The sequence below is a fragment of the Malurus melanocephalus genome, unplaced genomic scaffold (genome assembly GCF_030028575.1).
Source record: "Malurus melanocephalus ecotype Western Australia unplaced genomic scaffold, MMel_1.1 scaffold_188, whole genome shotgun sequence".
NCBI classification, from domain to species: domain Eukaryota; kingdom Metazoa; phylum Chordata; class Aves; order Passeriformes; family Maluridae; genus Malurus; species Malurus melanocephalus.
Genome location: NW_026623420.1, coordinates 620332 through 631559, shown reverse-complemented (window position 1 = coordinate 631559; position 11228 = coordinate 620332). Strand labels below are relative to the sequence as shown.

Below are 11228 nucleotides of genomic sequence, written 5' to 3'. Positions count from 1 at the left end.
CCCTCCCCTGCTCCTTCCGTGTCCCCAGTGCCACAGCCGTGTCCCCCACACTGCCCCTATTCCCCACACCCCTGAGGACAATTCATTAAAGAGTCKCTGTCCCCTGGCAATGGGCAATGAAGAGGGGCCGGTCACTGGCAGAGCCCCGGTTGAAGCGGGCAGTGCTGAGGGCTGTGTGKGGCCATGGCACACAGCTGGGACACTCAGCCTTGTCACCGTGGCTGTGCAGTGCCACTCTGGCTGCTGTCCCCTGTCCCCGGGCAGCTGTGCCCAGCTGGCAGTGCCCACCTGTGGCACGGCTCCTTCAGCGTGTGCCCTCCCCAGTGACCAGCGGCCCGACCCCATTCCTGCTGAGGACATGCAGAAAAGCCCGTAGGAAACACTGGGAGAACCCACAGCCCTTCTGCAGCCCCGTGTCCAGAGCCCTCAGCAGCACTGGCACACATGGAGCCTTCCAGCAGCACCAAGCCACCCAAGGAATTTCAGAATTAAAATGTATCTCCATACTATTATTTAAGTGAATAAAATCCCTAGCAGCAGCACTGAGGGCAAAAAGACAGGCATATCAAGATTCATTTACCCCCAGGAGCCCTACATGCCTCCAGTTTGGGGATCTGTTGGTCCATCCCATGTTTGCCTCACCCATGCATTGGTGGTCATCTACAGCACTTCTTGGCTCCAGTGTTGCACAAAAAAACAAATTTTAGGTCCTGACAGAGACAGGCCTTCACATGATCACTTTTTACTGCTTAGATTTTTATCTGCTTTGATAGATTTAATTATTTTTTTCTAGTTGTTTGGTGTTTGTAAACATTCTATAAAATGCCTACAGCCATCTCTCTTGCTCTAGGCACTGCAAGTGAGTCTGCTGCTAAAGCCCAAGTGAAGAGAGGAAAGACGAGGGCTCATTCCAGCCTGCGAGCCCTTTGACAATTAAATATACTGCAGAAAGGMACAGACACACTCAGGCTCCCTATTAGAGAAAACACTCATGTGCTTAGTTTTAAGCATGTGGTTAAATCCATTCTTCTTTACAAAATCTTTGAGACATAAGCACATGCCAAAGTGCATTCCTGAGTAAGGATGCTTCCCTGAACAGAGGCCATAATTCATTAAAACCCAAGGTGCATTTATCCTACTTTTTCCYGTGAGCAGAGATGTGAAAAAGGGGAGGGGAGTAAAAAGGAAAACAAGCAAAGAATTCATTTTGATTTGAAACTGATCTATGGTGACAAGGGGCATTTGGTTTTGCTGAAGTAACTACAAGAGGGAAGTATTYCAGAAGATATCTAAATAAATCTTTTTAAAGGGGTTTCTCTCTCTCTCTCTCTCCCCCTTTCTTTCTTTCTCTCAGTTTTCCTCTAATTACCCATGTCTGGTAGTCTTGGATCTCAACCCCTTGTTATTTAAAATACATATTCATGGAACTATATTTTACAGTTGCACTGTTCTGGTTACAAAATAGCTTCTACTTTTCTAGGACATAATTTCATTTTGTTTAGCCAAGAATTCATTAAAGAAGCTATAAATAACCTCCTTTAAATATTTAGCCGTGAATAGAGGGTGGACTGGCATTGATGGCTTATTTTAGTACTAATGCAATATGCTTTAAAAAAAAAAATCCACATTTGAGCATGAATCAAGTTAATCATTAACACTTTCAACGTGACTCTCAGGATGTGCTGGGAGCAGGGCTGCCCCCTCGCAGCAGGRCTGCACAACTTTCCCTGCAGTTCTTCCTTCAGCCAAACACAATCTGCTCCATCYCAGGGGGAATCGTGGCCCCACAGTTGTGGTGGGCTGCTCCCCCAGCAGCGAGCCCGGCTGYCGGCCCCTCTCACCCTCCTGCTGCCACTCTTGGCCAGCATTTTCCACCAGGAAACCACAGTGGCTTCCCAAACTCCTAGCAGGGAGCAGCGGAGCTACACAGAGCACCACTGCTCAYTTTAAAAGCCACCTTAGGAGAAGGAGTCCCAGTGCCTCCACCTCCCTTTCAAACCCAGAGAGWGGAGGGTTGAACCAAGGGAGAGCTGGTGATTCTGTTCCAGGGCACCAAGCTGCACTGTGAGCTCATCTGCTGCGATCTGAGAGCAAAGGATCTGTGTGCAAGGCACGGTTATTTTAGGGGAAGGTGAGCAAACGGCATTAGCTGATGCCCTGCTTGCCAAGGTTTGGAAAATCAGACGCTGATGGCTCTCAGGCTGCTCATTTACAAAGTCACAGTCCCTCCTTACCCTCCCAAGTCCTTCTGCCTCCCTTTCCAGGCGTGGTTCGATGGTATCAGCTGGAGAACACCCTCAGTTTAAGGTACTCCAGCTCCCCATGGCCTCTGCCATCGCTCTCCCATGTCCTTGTCCAACACACAACCCCTCTAATAGTGCTGGTACCGACATGCTGAGAGATAGGAAACTCACTGGGTTCACAAACACACACCATTAGAAAAACAAAGCCAAACCCAGTAGTTTGTTTTTAAGGCCCATCTCTGTCTCTACTGTCATTTAAGGGGTGGYCCCAACAACAAAAGCTGTGTCAGCAAAATGAGGGGATGGCAGGAGGACTGCAGGAGCTGCTGGAATCCTGAGGCCAGGACTGCTCTCACTCACGAGAGGGATACACCAAACTGTACCCTGAGTGCTGCAGTGCTGTTGCATTTTGAAATAAAGCTGAAGCATTAAGACATTTTTCCTTAGTGCTGACTCCCTCTGGGCATTCCCGAAACAATTACAATGTTTTCTGAGTATACAAAAGAACTAGGAGATTTTGTAATCAAGAGTCTGAGTTTATGCTTCTCTCCTTAAGAGCATTCAATTTCCATGGACATTCATTAGCAGGAGGTTAAAACACAATGGCAAAAGAGAATGGACTGCTTTTATGTCCATGTGGTAGTAAACACTTCAAGCCAGAAATGCGAGTTCAAAATAAAAACCTCTCTGGGGTGCTTCCAAGTTAGTAGTAAAGAAGCAAAAAAACCACACAAGTTCCACAGCTTTTTTACTGAAAATTTAATTTTACAAAATACCCTTTTCCATCAAAGAAACTTCCCTGCAATGTACATGAACCCAGCATTTTATAGACCTGTACAGTGAGATATCAGAGAGGCTTGAAAGGAGGAAAAAAACTTTTAGCAGACACCTAGTTGCAAAACCTACAGCAATGTGAATACAAGTGTGTCTTAAAATGCTAAAGCAAGTAATGCAATATAATTGGTGAATCTATTTGAAATGTGAAAGTTTCCTTAAAATGGTCCATATGGTATGTAGAACATCACAGCTGGCACGAAACTGCCTGTATTTAGGTTTAAACACAAAAACAATGTATGTAAGGAACAGTTTTTGAAAAAGAACCGAAGTGCYGCTATCGTAAGGCAAACATATACAAAGGTGCTGACAGCACACAGGGAAACCGACAAAATAAGATGAATACTCAAGTGTTGGAACACTGAACTGTTTGTTTTCCTAATGTTGCCAGCAAACGTTGGAGAGCTAACCGGTGCCAAATTACCACAGGACACCCTGGTCACTGGGTGGGTGCTATGGAGAAGGCTTTATGTAATCTCCAGGGAGGTGAAACCAGGCAAGAGTGCTCGTGCTTGGGCTGAGCAACACCTACTGAGTCTGCTGCATCCTGGCAGCTTTGAATTTGGAAATCCTCTTGATGGGCTCTTCTGGGGCGTCGGACAAAAGTTCCTCTGAYTTCCGCTCCAGAATGGTGGGCAGGACTGGGTGAGCGAGGACTGGGTGTGGTATTAAGGAGGGAGACAAAGGCTCCTTTTCTATGACAGTTCCAGAAAATGCCTACRACAGAAGAGAATACTCAGAATGAGCTAATAAAATGCAAATGTGAAGCTATGCCCATAAGGTCATTACCCTATATTAGCCTGATTAGAATTGTTATTTCTTCTAATCAAAAGTAAAGAAATATCCTTAAATCAATGATTGTTGCCTGCATAAGTAACTACATTGTAATTAACCTCAAAATATAGCTTGTTCGAAGATGACTGGATGAAAGACATTTAAGACAGTGTCTTTAAAGTACTACTTAATTTCATTCCTACTGCAGAAATGATGTAAAAATTTGCTTCCTCAGTGACACACACTCAAGAAGTAAAACAGCTGATGTAATACAGTTTTATTTTGGATAAGAAAGGGAAAGCCTTTGCAAAGTTGATGTCAGCACTTCCATCATACGTCATTTCATGACTTAATATCTTTAATTKCATCAAGCTGAAGCACTGCACACGAACTGGCAAGCACGTATTTCGTTTGTTCTTTTCTCCTTTCCAAATATGACCAAAAAATGGTAAAAGCAATTTACACTGAGGAGAAGAGCAAACTTGCTTTCAACTAGTTCTCTTTATAAAAGGCCTAACAGAAACATATAACATTGAAAAATTATCATTTATATGCAGCCGATTGTGTGAGTCCTTTTCAACTTAGCAAAGAAATGACAATGATTCTTGGAAAACACTGGGAAACAAGCAGCACACAACTACTTTTCATAAACATATTTAAGAACAAATCACTCCACTATGTATTGAAAACAGAGATTTCAGAATGCCCAAGGACAAGGGGAAGCAGCTCACATCCAAGGCCTGATGCTCATGCTGGGCACAAAGGAATGCACACCAGATTTAGTCACTATGCTTAGTTCTGCATTTTCATAACTCAGTTACCAAGAAAAACAAAGCAAAACAAACCAGCCATTCTCTTCTTGCAGGACCTGCACAAAAGCAGTGTTTTTTTGTTTTCTGCTCCAATAGCCCAAGTGTGCCTAAAGCTGTGCCTGTACAACTGTGTTATTCTAACAAGAAGCTCATTTTCAAAAACAGGTAAGCAAAACACAAACTAAGCTATTGTGGTAAAATTACAAATAAAAAAAAAAAAATATAGAAATAAAAAAAAAATGTTGCAAATGGTAATGGAGAAATAATGTATTTCAAACACCCACAAAAACAAGCCAAAGCAAAACAGCAGCACTGAGGAAGGCATGTGTGACTKGAGTGTTTTGCTCAATCTCCTTCAGTTMCTCAGAAAATACATTACATTGCAGACAATAATCATGCCAGATTCAGGTAACAGACTGATGGGTAACATCTAAAGTGTACTTATATGTTTTATAAAAATATAGCAAATATATTCCAGAAAGCATACAATGTGGAGTACTAACTCCACAAATGAATCTTCCATCACAAATGGTCACATCCTGCCTGGATTTGTCTGTAGCTGTTTGTATGAAAAATGGTGACAAACAATAGCTTTTATGAGAAATTCATTTCTTGTCAAAAATAATTTTTGTAAAAATAGTGTTCTCATTGAACTTGCCCACTGCACTGGGAATTACTGAAGACTCAAGATTTATCTAGTTTGAAAAAATTAGTGTTAAGTTCTTACAAAACAAAAATGAATACGCAATGCCATGAATTTCTACATTTAATTCTTGTATTCACCCAGTCACTAAGCAACTGTACATTTTCCCTTACGTTGTACAGTCTTTCTTTTATGATGAAGGCCTGAACTTTCCAAATGTGCATAAACAGATTTGTTTGGGATCACTAATGGCCTTGTCTAGAGTACGATGAGTAGGGGTGCAATGCTTCCTTCCACCAGGCAATTTCTCTTCTATTGGCATGTCAAAATAGTAATTCTGATATCTTTGTGTTATAAGACTTGAAACACTCCCTGGAAATTAGCTGTCTAGTACTGCATCACAGGTTAGAGAATCAACTTTTCCTTTTCATCAATTACAAAGCACAGATTCTCCTCTTTTTGTCCAAAATCCTGCTGCATGTCCTGCAGTGAAATGGTCAGGATGATCCAGGAACTGGTTTCAGTAACACCACCAGATCTTTATGGAAGAGCTTCAGGTCTCGGGGAAGCCACATGAGCAGCTCCTCCCCTCTGCCCCTAGGATGTGTGTGACAGATGCCTGTCACCTGGTATGTCCTTCTRAAGCAAACTAGGTAGGAGTTAGAAAATTATTTCAAAGAAATAAAACCGATGGTATAGGCAACTACAGTCATTAGATTTCTCATTTTTATCCCTGCCAACAATCAATAATTAATTAAAAACTGTACCTCGGTTGTCCCTGAAGAGGGAGGAAGCTTTTTCGGTAGCTGCTGCTGCCCCTCCTCCTCTTCCTCCAGGATGCCTTCGCTGGTGTCACTCTGAGTAGCTTCATCACAGCTAATACTCCTCTGAACTCCTCGTCTGTCATCAAACTCAGCAGCACTGTTCTCACTGGTATCGCTACAAACACTGTTCTCTCTGCTTCGAGACTTCAAAATTGATTTACGAGGGACATATTCTCCATTCACAACATCAACAAAGACTCTATAAAGGAAAATGTTAGCTTTAATAAACCATTTCAGGATCAGATGACAAATTTACAGTGATCTTGCTTTGTCTTTTGTACAAATTAATTATGATGTGCATTCCCAACTTTTTCACTGCAGAATCACAATACTGTACCTTCAGAGGCACTTTATTTACCAATGTACATGAATCAATTCTGCAGAGTGAATRCTGTTATGCCCTTTATTCAGGCATTAAGTTGGTACATTCTTTCAGCAGAAACTATACAGCTCTTTGAAAAATGTTAGAAATCAGAAAAGTGTGAATAAGAAAAAGTTAGAAAAAAGGTAAATTAAATGATGACCAGGGTTGTTTCTGTAAAGAGAATCAGAAGATCACAATGTTGGAATGTTTTCTGGAGTTAAGTCCTTGTCAAATGTAGAATACAAAAACAAATAATTGAAACATTCATTGCACATGGAAAGGATGGAGCTTTTTCCTGACAAGTGTCATAATCTGCTTTCAATTAGAAACAAAATTTAAAAACTCAGCTTTTAAGATCAGATCAACAGGGAGACACTTTTCAACTATTAACAGACTGTGAATTGACAAAGATGGCTCTTGTGCTCCCTCTCCATGACTTGAGCGAGTCAAGGGTGGGTGGAGGAGAAAGAGAAGACAATGCYAATTTTATCAAACTCATAAAGGAGGAGCCCAATGACTGGATGAGTTTTGAGAGTGTTACTTGTTTCTAACAGCTTTATTCATCAGGTACTTATGGAAATACATCTCTACAGAAGATGGAGCTCCTTTGCAGAGCTCAGGGAGAACGGCACAAAAGAATCTTTTGCTCATCTTCAGCCCCAGCAGCTGCAATTACAGGACACAGTTTTAATCTTCACACTTTGTGACACATTTAAATACCCAAACACACACACATCCAGTGGGATTTTCACAAGCACTTCATTAACCAATCCAATAGGYGTCTGTTTATCTTTACAGACTTAAATACTTGTTTTAACTCTCCTGTCACCTTAGTTTAGTGCTTTGCACAATCCCCTAAACCTAGCACTGTTTTTCAAGCTCTTGTGGGTGTCCTACAGGTGAGCAGTACTTTTTATGCAGGACAGAGAAAGTGACAGACTGAAGCCAGGGAGAGAGAATGCAAGAGAAACTACACAAGTTAAGAGCTGAGCATGTTTTGAAGACACAAAATGGAAGAGACAGAACTCAGCAAATCAATAACCAAGAAAGTAGGAGTACTAAAAGCGGTAGCTCTGGTCAGTTCTGTTTGAAAATAAACACAGAAGAAAATGGCAGGGAATTAACCAGAATACGTAACATAACTTCTGCATTCTTTTCTGAGGATGGTATGGACTGGTAAATTTACCTCAATTTCAGAAGCTCTGAAAAAGCAGGTAAATGATGGATTGCTATTTGGAAAAGAAAACAGCTCAGAAATATTTTTTCGGATGTGAAAGCACAGCAACCATGCAGAAGGCACAAACTTTCGTTTTTAAATAGTAAATCCAGTTCCAGCTGTTTCTTTCAGGAAGCTGCAGGCTGGGTTTCACACTCTAGGTGAACAGAAATGAAAGGAGAAGGTTTGCCCAGGGGAAAGCTGCGAGTCAATGCTGTAAATCACCCACCGGTAAATGTCTGCTGGGGTTTTGATGTTGGGCAGCTCYGGGGTCGGATGGCCATTGCCACTGCTGTTCTTCCTTTTACGCTTGGCCTCTTCTTTCTTTTCACTGAATTTCAAAGTAGTATTTTTTCCTGTGTTTATTCTTACCTGGAAATTGAACACAAATGATGGTCTAGACCATAAAATCAACAATCACCAGGCTGCAGATCAACTGACTCCTGACATTCTCTTACCCAAGCAGCTGGGGACTAGGAAGCATAGATAAGTTAAACTAATGTATGAACGGTGACATTCACAGTGTGAACTGTTTATTCTCTACCACTTGCACTAGGCTGGGGCATTTCTTGCACTAATGTGCACATATTTTGCATACAGTATAGGACAGTCTGCTTATCCAAGCTCTGCTCAACAGCTGAGCTCTTCAAAGGTCAGCTTCAAGGCAAATAAGAAGTCATTTAAAAAAATTTTAGACAGGACACTGCCTTTTACAACAGCCAGAAGCCAGAACAGCAAGGTAGACATTTGAGGATCGTCTTTTTAATACCATATTTAGGACTGCAGGATTTTAACTGTGGGGTTTAATTATTTGGAAAAAAAAAACAAAAAACCCAAATGTCATCTCCAGCTAACACTCTAGTACATCTACAGATCTAAAATTTTTACGTTTAGATATGGCATATATATTTTATCTACTCTCTTGAGCAAGAGATAAAAATTAAATAAAGTACAAACCCTTTTAGGTTCAACAGTGTGAGAGAAAAAAATAGTTGGAACAGCGTTATCTCCAGCACCTCTGTCATCTTCATCATCACTGTGATAATAAGCAGAGCCATTAAGTTGGCCCACAAACAGGTCTGAATYTGCTACTTCGTTATGGAAGTTGCCCTGAGTAATACAGTCGCCTGCCCCACACGTCCCGTTCACATCTGTCTCCTTATCTTTCTCCTCTTCAGAAGAGGTTGCATCTTCTCCATTTGCCTCAACTGCATCAGGCATCCTGTGGAACAGGAAATATCTAAGTGAACAGAGGGAATTATGCTCTTGAGAGACACAAACATAGAAAATAATSAACTAGCCTGCATATAGCTTTCTTTACTCAGGTACTGTATTTTAGGCAGACTGTGGAACTTCTTTGTGCCCTGTAACAATGATTGTATCCTTCTCCCCTCAACTGCAAATACCAAAACTGTGACATCACAGCTAACAACCCATGTATTGCTCAAGGATCAGAACAGATCTAAGGATGTCATTGAGCATTAAATGTGTAACTCCCACATGGAAAACTATGGATTTTAACAGTGGGGAATGAATTTCACTTCCCCCTCTTCATCTTATAGAAAAAATACCAGAACGCTGGACTGGCACGGTTTGCACAAAGGCAGATTTTGGAGCTCTGGAGTTGCAGTGCGTGCTTTGTTCATGTCCCACCCTTCTTCCACCTGCTATCATTTTATCTGCCTCTGTGCACCAACAGCCTGACACACCTGCAGCTCTCTGAAGCCCAGCCCAGCCTGTGGCACAGCAGCACTGTACCTGTCAAGTTCMCCAAGGATCTCTTCTTGTCTCTCGAGCTCTTCTAAGCGGGCCCACAGTTCCTCCTCTGACTGAAAACGACCCATTGATTTTGTATCACTTCCATTTGCTGGAAAATCTACCTCAAAAACATTTGATACTTTTGGCTTTGAATGAGGTCTGTGAGCAGTTCGGTATTTTCCTGTGTAACAAAAAATAAGATGCAATTACTGAGACRACTGACCAAAAAAATTCAACCAAAAAAAACCYWCAAAAAATATTMAAGGAGTAGAAAAAAWCCCACAWAGGAACCAAGGAAYACAGGCAGAACATTTTCCATTTCAAATTATTGTTTAACTGTTTAAGTGAAACTGTCAATGAACCAGAGCACCAGCACAGGATAATAGTCTCCGGATGTTACAGRAATACCGAGGCAAAGCAGAGATGTTTATTTACAAAGCAGGAGACACTGATCCTGTGACAGTTTTATTACCATGTAGTGTTTTTTACCTCTTGTGCCAAACAGTAGATTTTGATTTAATCTGATAGATACCAATATGTGAGTGTGACATTTGCTCACTGTCCCATTAATAGCACATTTTATTAACTGGGAAAACAAACCTAGTTWATATTTTAGCTCATTTTTAACAGTCACCTATATTTAAAGAGCAGAGTCTTATTGTTTTGTTTTGTTTTTTTTAATTTACAATGAAGACCATTAAAATTACCTCCAGAGTCACCCGGAAAATCTGACCAAAATCCAGTCATTATCTTTCACTTACTTAGTGCAAAGACCCACTCTGACAATCATACAAAAACCTGTCTTTCAGAAATAATAAATATAAACCCCACTTAAAGCTTCAGAGGTGACCTGAGATACACACTTGTGAACAAAGGGTAGYCAGTGACAAGTTCTTGCTGGCGTTTAAAAGCCTTGCACCCGAGCAGAACAGTGCATCCACAGAGGATGGGGAGTACCTTTTCCTGYTTGAGTGCTGTCTGGCACTTAGGGAACACATCCTAATGCTCCAGCCCTGTCTGGGTGAAGGGCAGCACTGCAYGACAAACCCCCTTCTCCCCGAGAGCAGCAGCTCCCAGGGCATTGCCTGTTCCTGAGAGGCCCCACAGGCTCCCAAGGGAAGGTCCCTGCTCTCTGCCCATCACCACCCCATGCATCCCCTGCACCTCTCACAGGAATGAGAACCCACCCCCTTCCACCACTGCCACAAATGCAGGGGACTCCAGTGGCTCTGCACTGAGTGTGAGTCTCTATGAAACTCCTTTGTGATTCCAATCAACAGTAATACAATGTCTTTGTTCAGCATCCTTCATGTTTTAAAATCTCTATTAACCAACTGTGCGGCCATTTTTTTTCAAATTTTAAGAACTCRTGGCTTAAAGATATCCTTATTCAAATATATCAGCTTATACTTTAATCCTGAGTTAAATACAAATTCAACAGCAACATTAAAAAGCAAACAGGTGACTGCAAGTAATGTTGGAATGTGTGTCCCCTACTCTTCCATGGGATAGCACTTTTCATCATCTCGTTAAAAAAAAGGCTGAAATGTATTTTATTGAGATTTGAATATAAATTGAGGTAAGCCGAGCAATCAGAGTAGCTTGTGAGGATTTCATTTGGTATAATTAYAAAATTAATAAATAAAATTGGAAGGATTAGTTAACAATCTATTTCAATTTGATTTTCAAATTGTGCCCTCTCAATTTCTGTTACCCTTCAGTCAGTGTTAACCACTGACTTGACTACCAAGGTAAGCACA

General features: G+C 41.5%; 1 protein-coding gene across 1 annotated transcript in view; it reads right to left on the bottom strand.

Moving 5' to 3' along the window:
• Positions 1–2966: 2966 nt before the first annotated feature.
• URI1 (URI1 prefoldin like chaperone) overlaps positions 2967–11228 on the bottom strand; it is a 40876-nt gene continuing 32614 nt past the window's right edge. Inside the window, exons 7-11 of the mRNA XM_057373158.1 lie at positions 9469–9649; positions 8668–8932; positions 7940–8082; positions 6074–6329; positions 2967–3794 (exon numbers count right to left, since the gene is read on the bottom strand). Of these exons, the coding sequence (XP_057229141.1) occupies positions 3606–3794; positions 6074–6329; positions 7940–8082; positions 8668–8932; positions 9469–9649 (1034 nt within the window). The 3' untranslated portion in view covers positions 2967–3605. The remainder of the gene's footprint in view (positions 3795–6073; positions 6330–7939; positions 8083–8667; positions 8933–9468; positions 9650–11228) is intronic.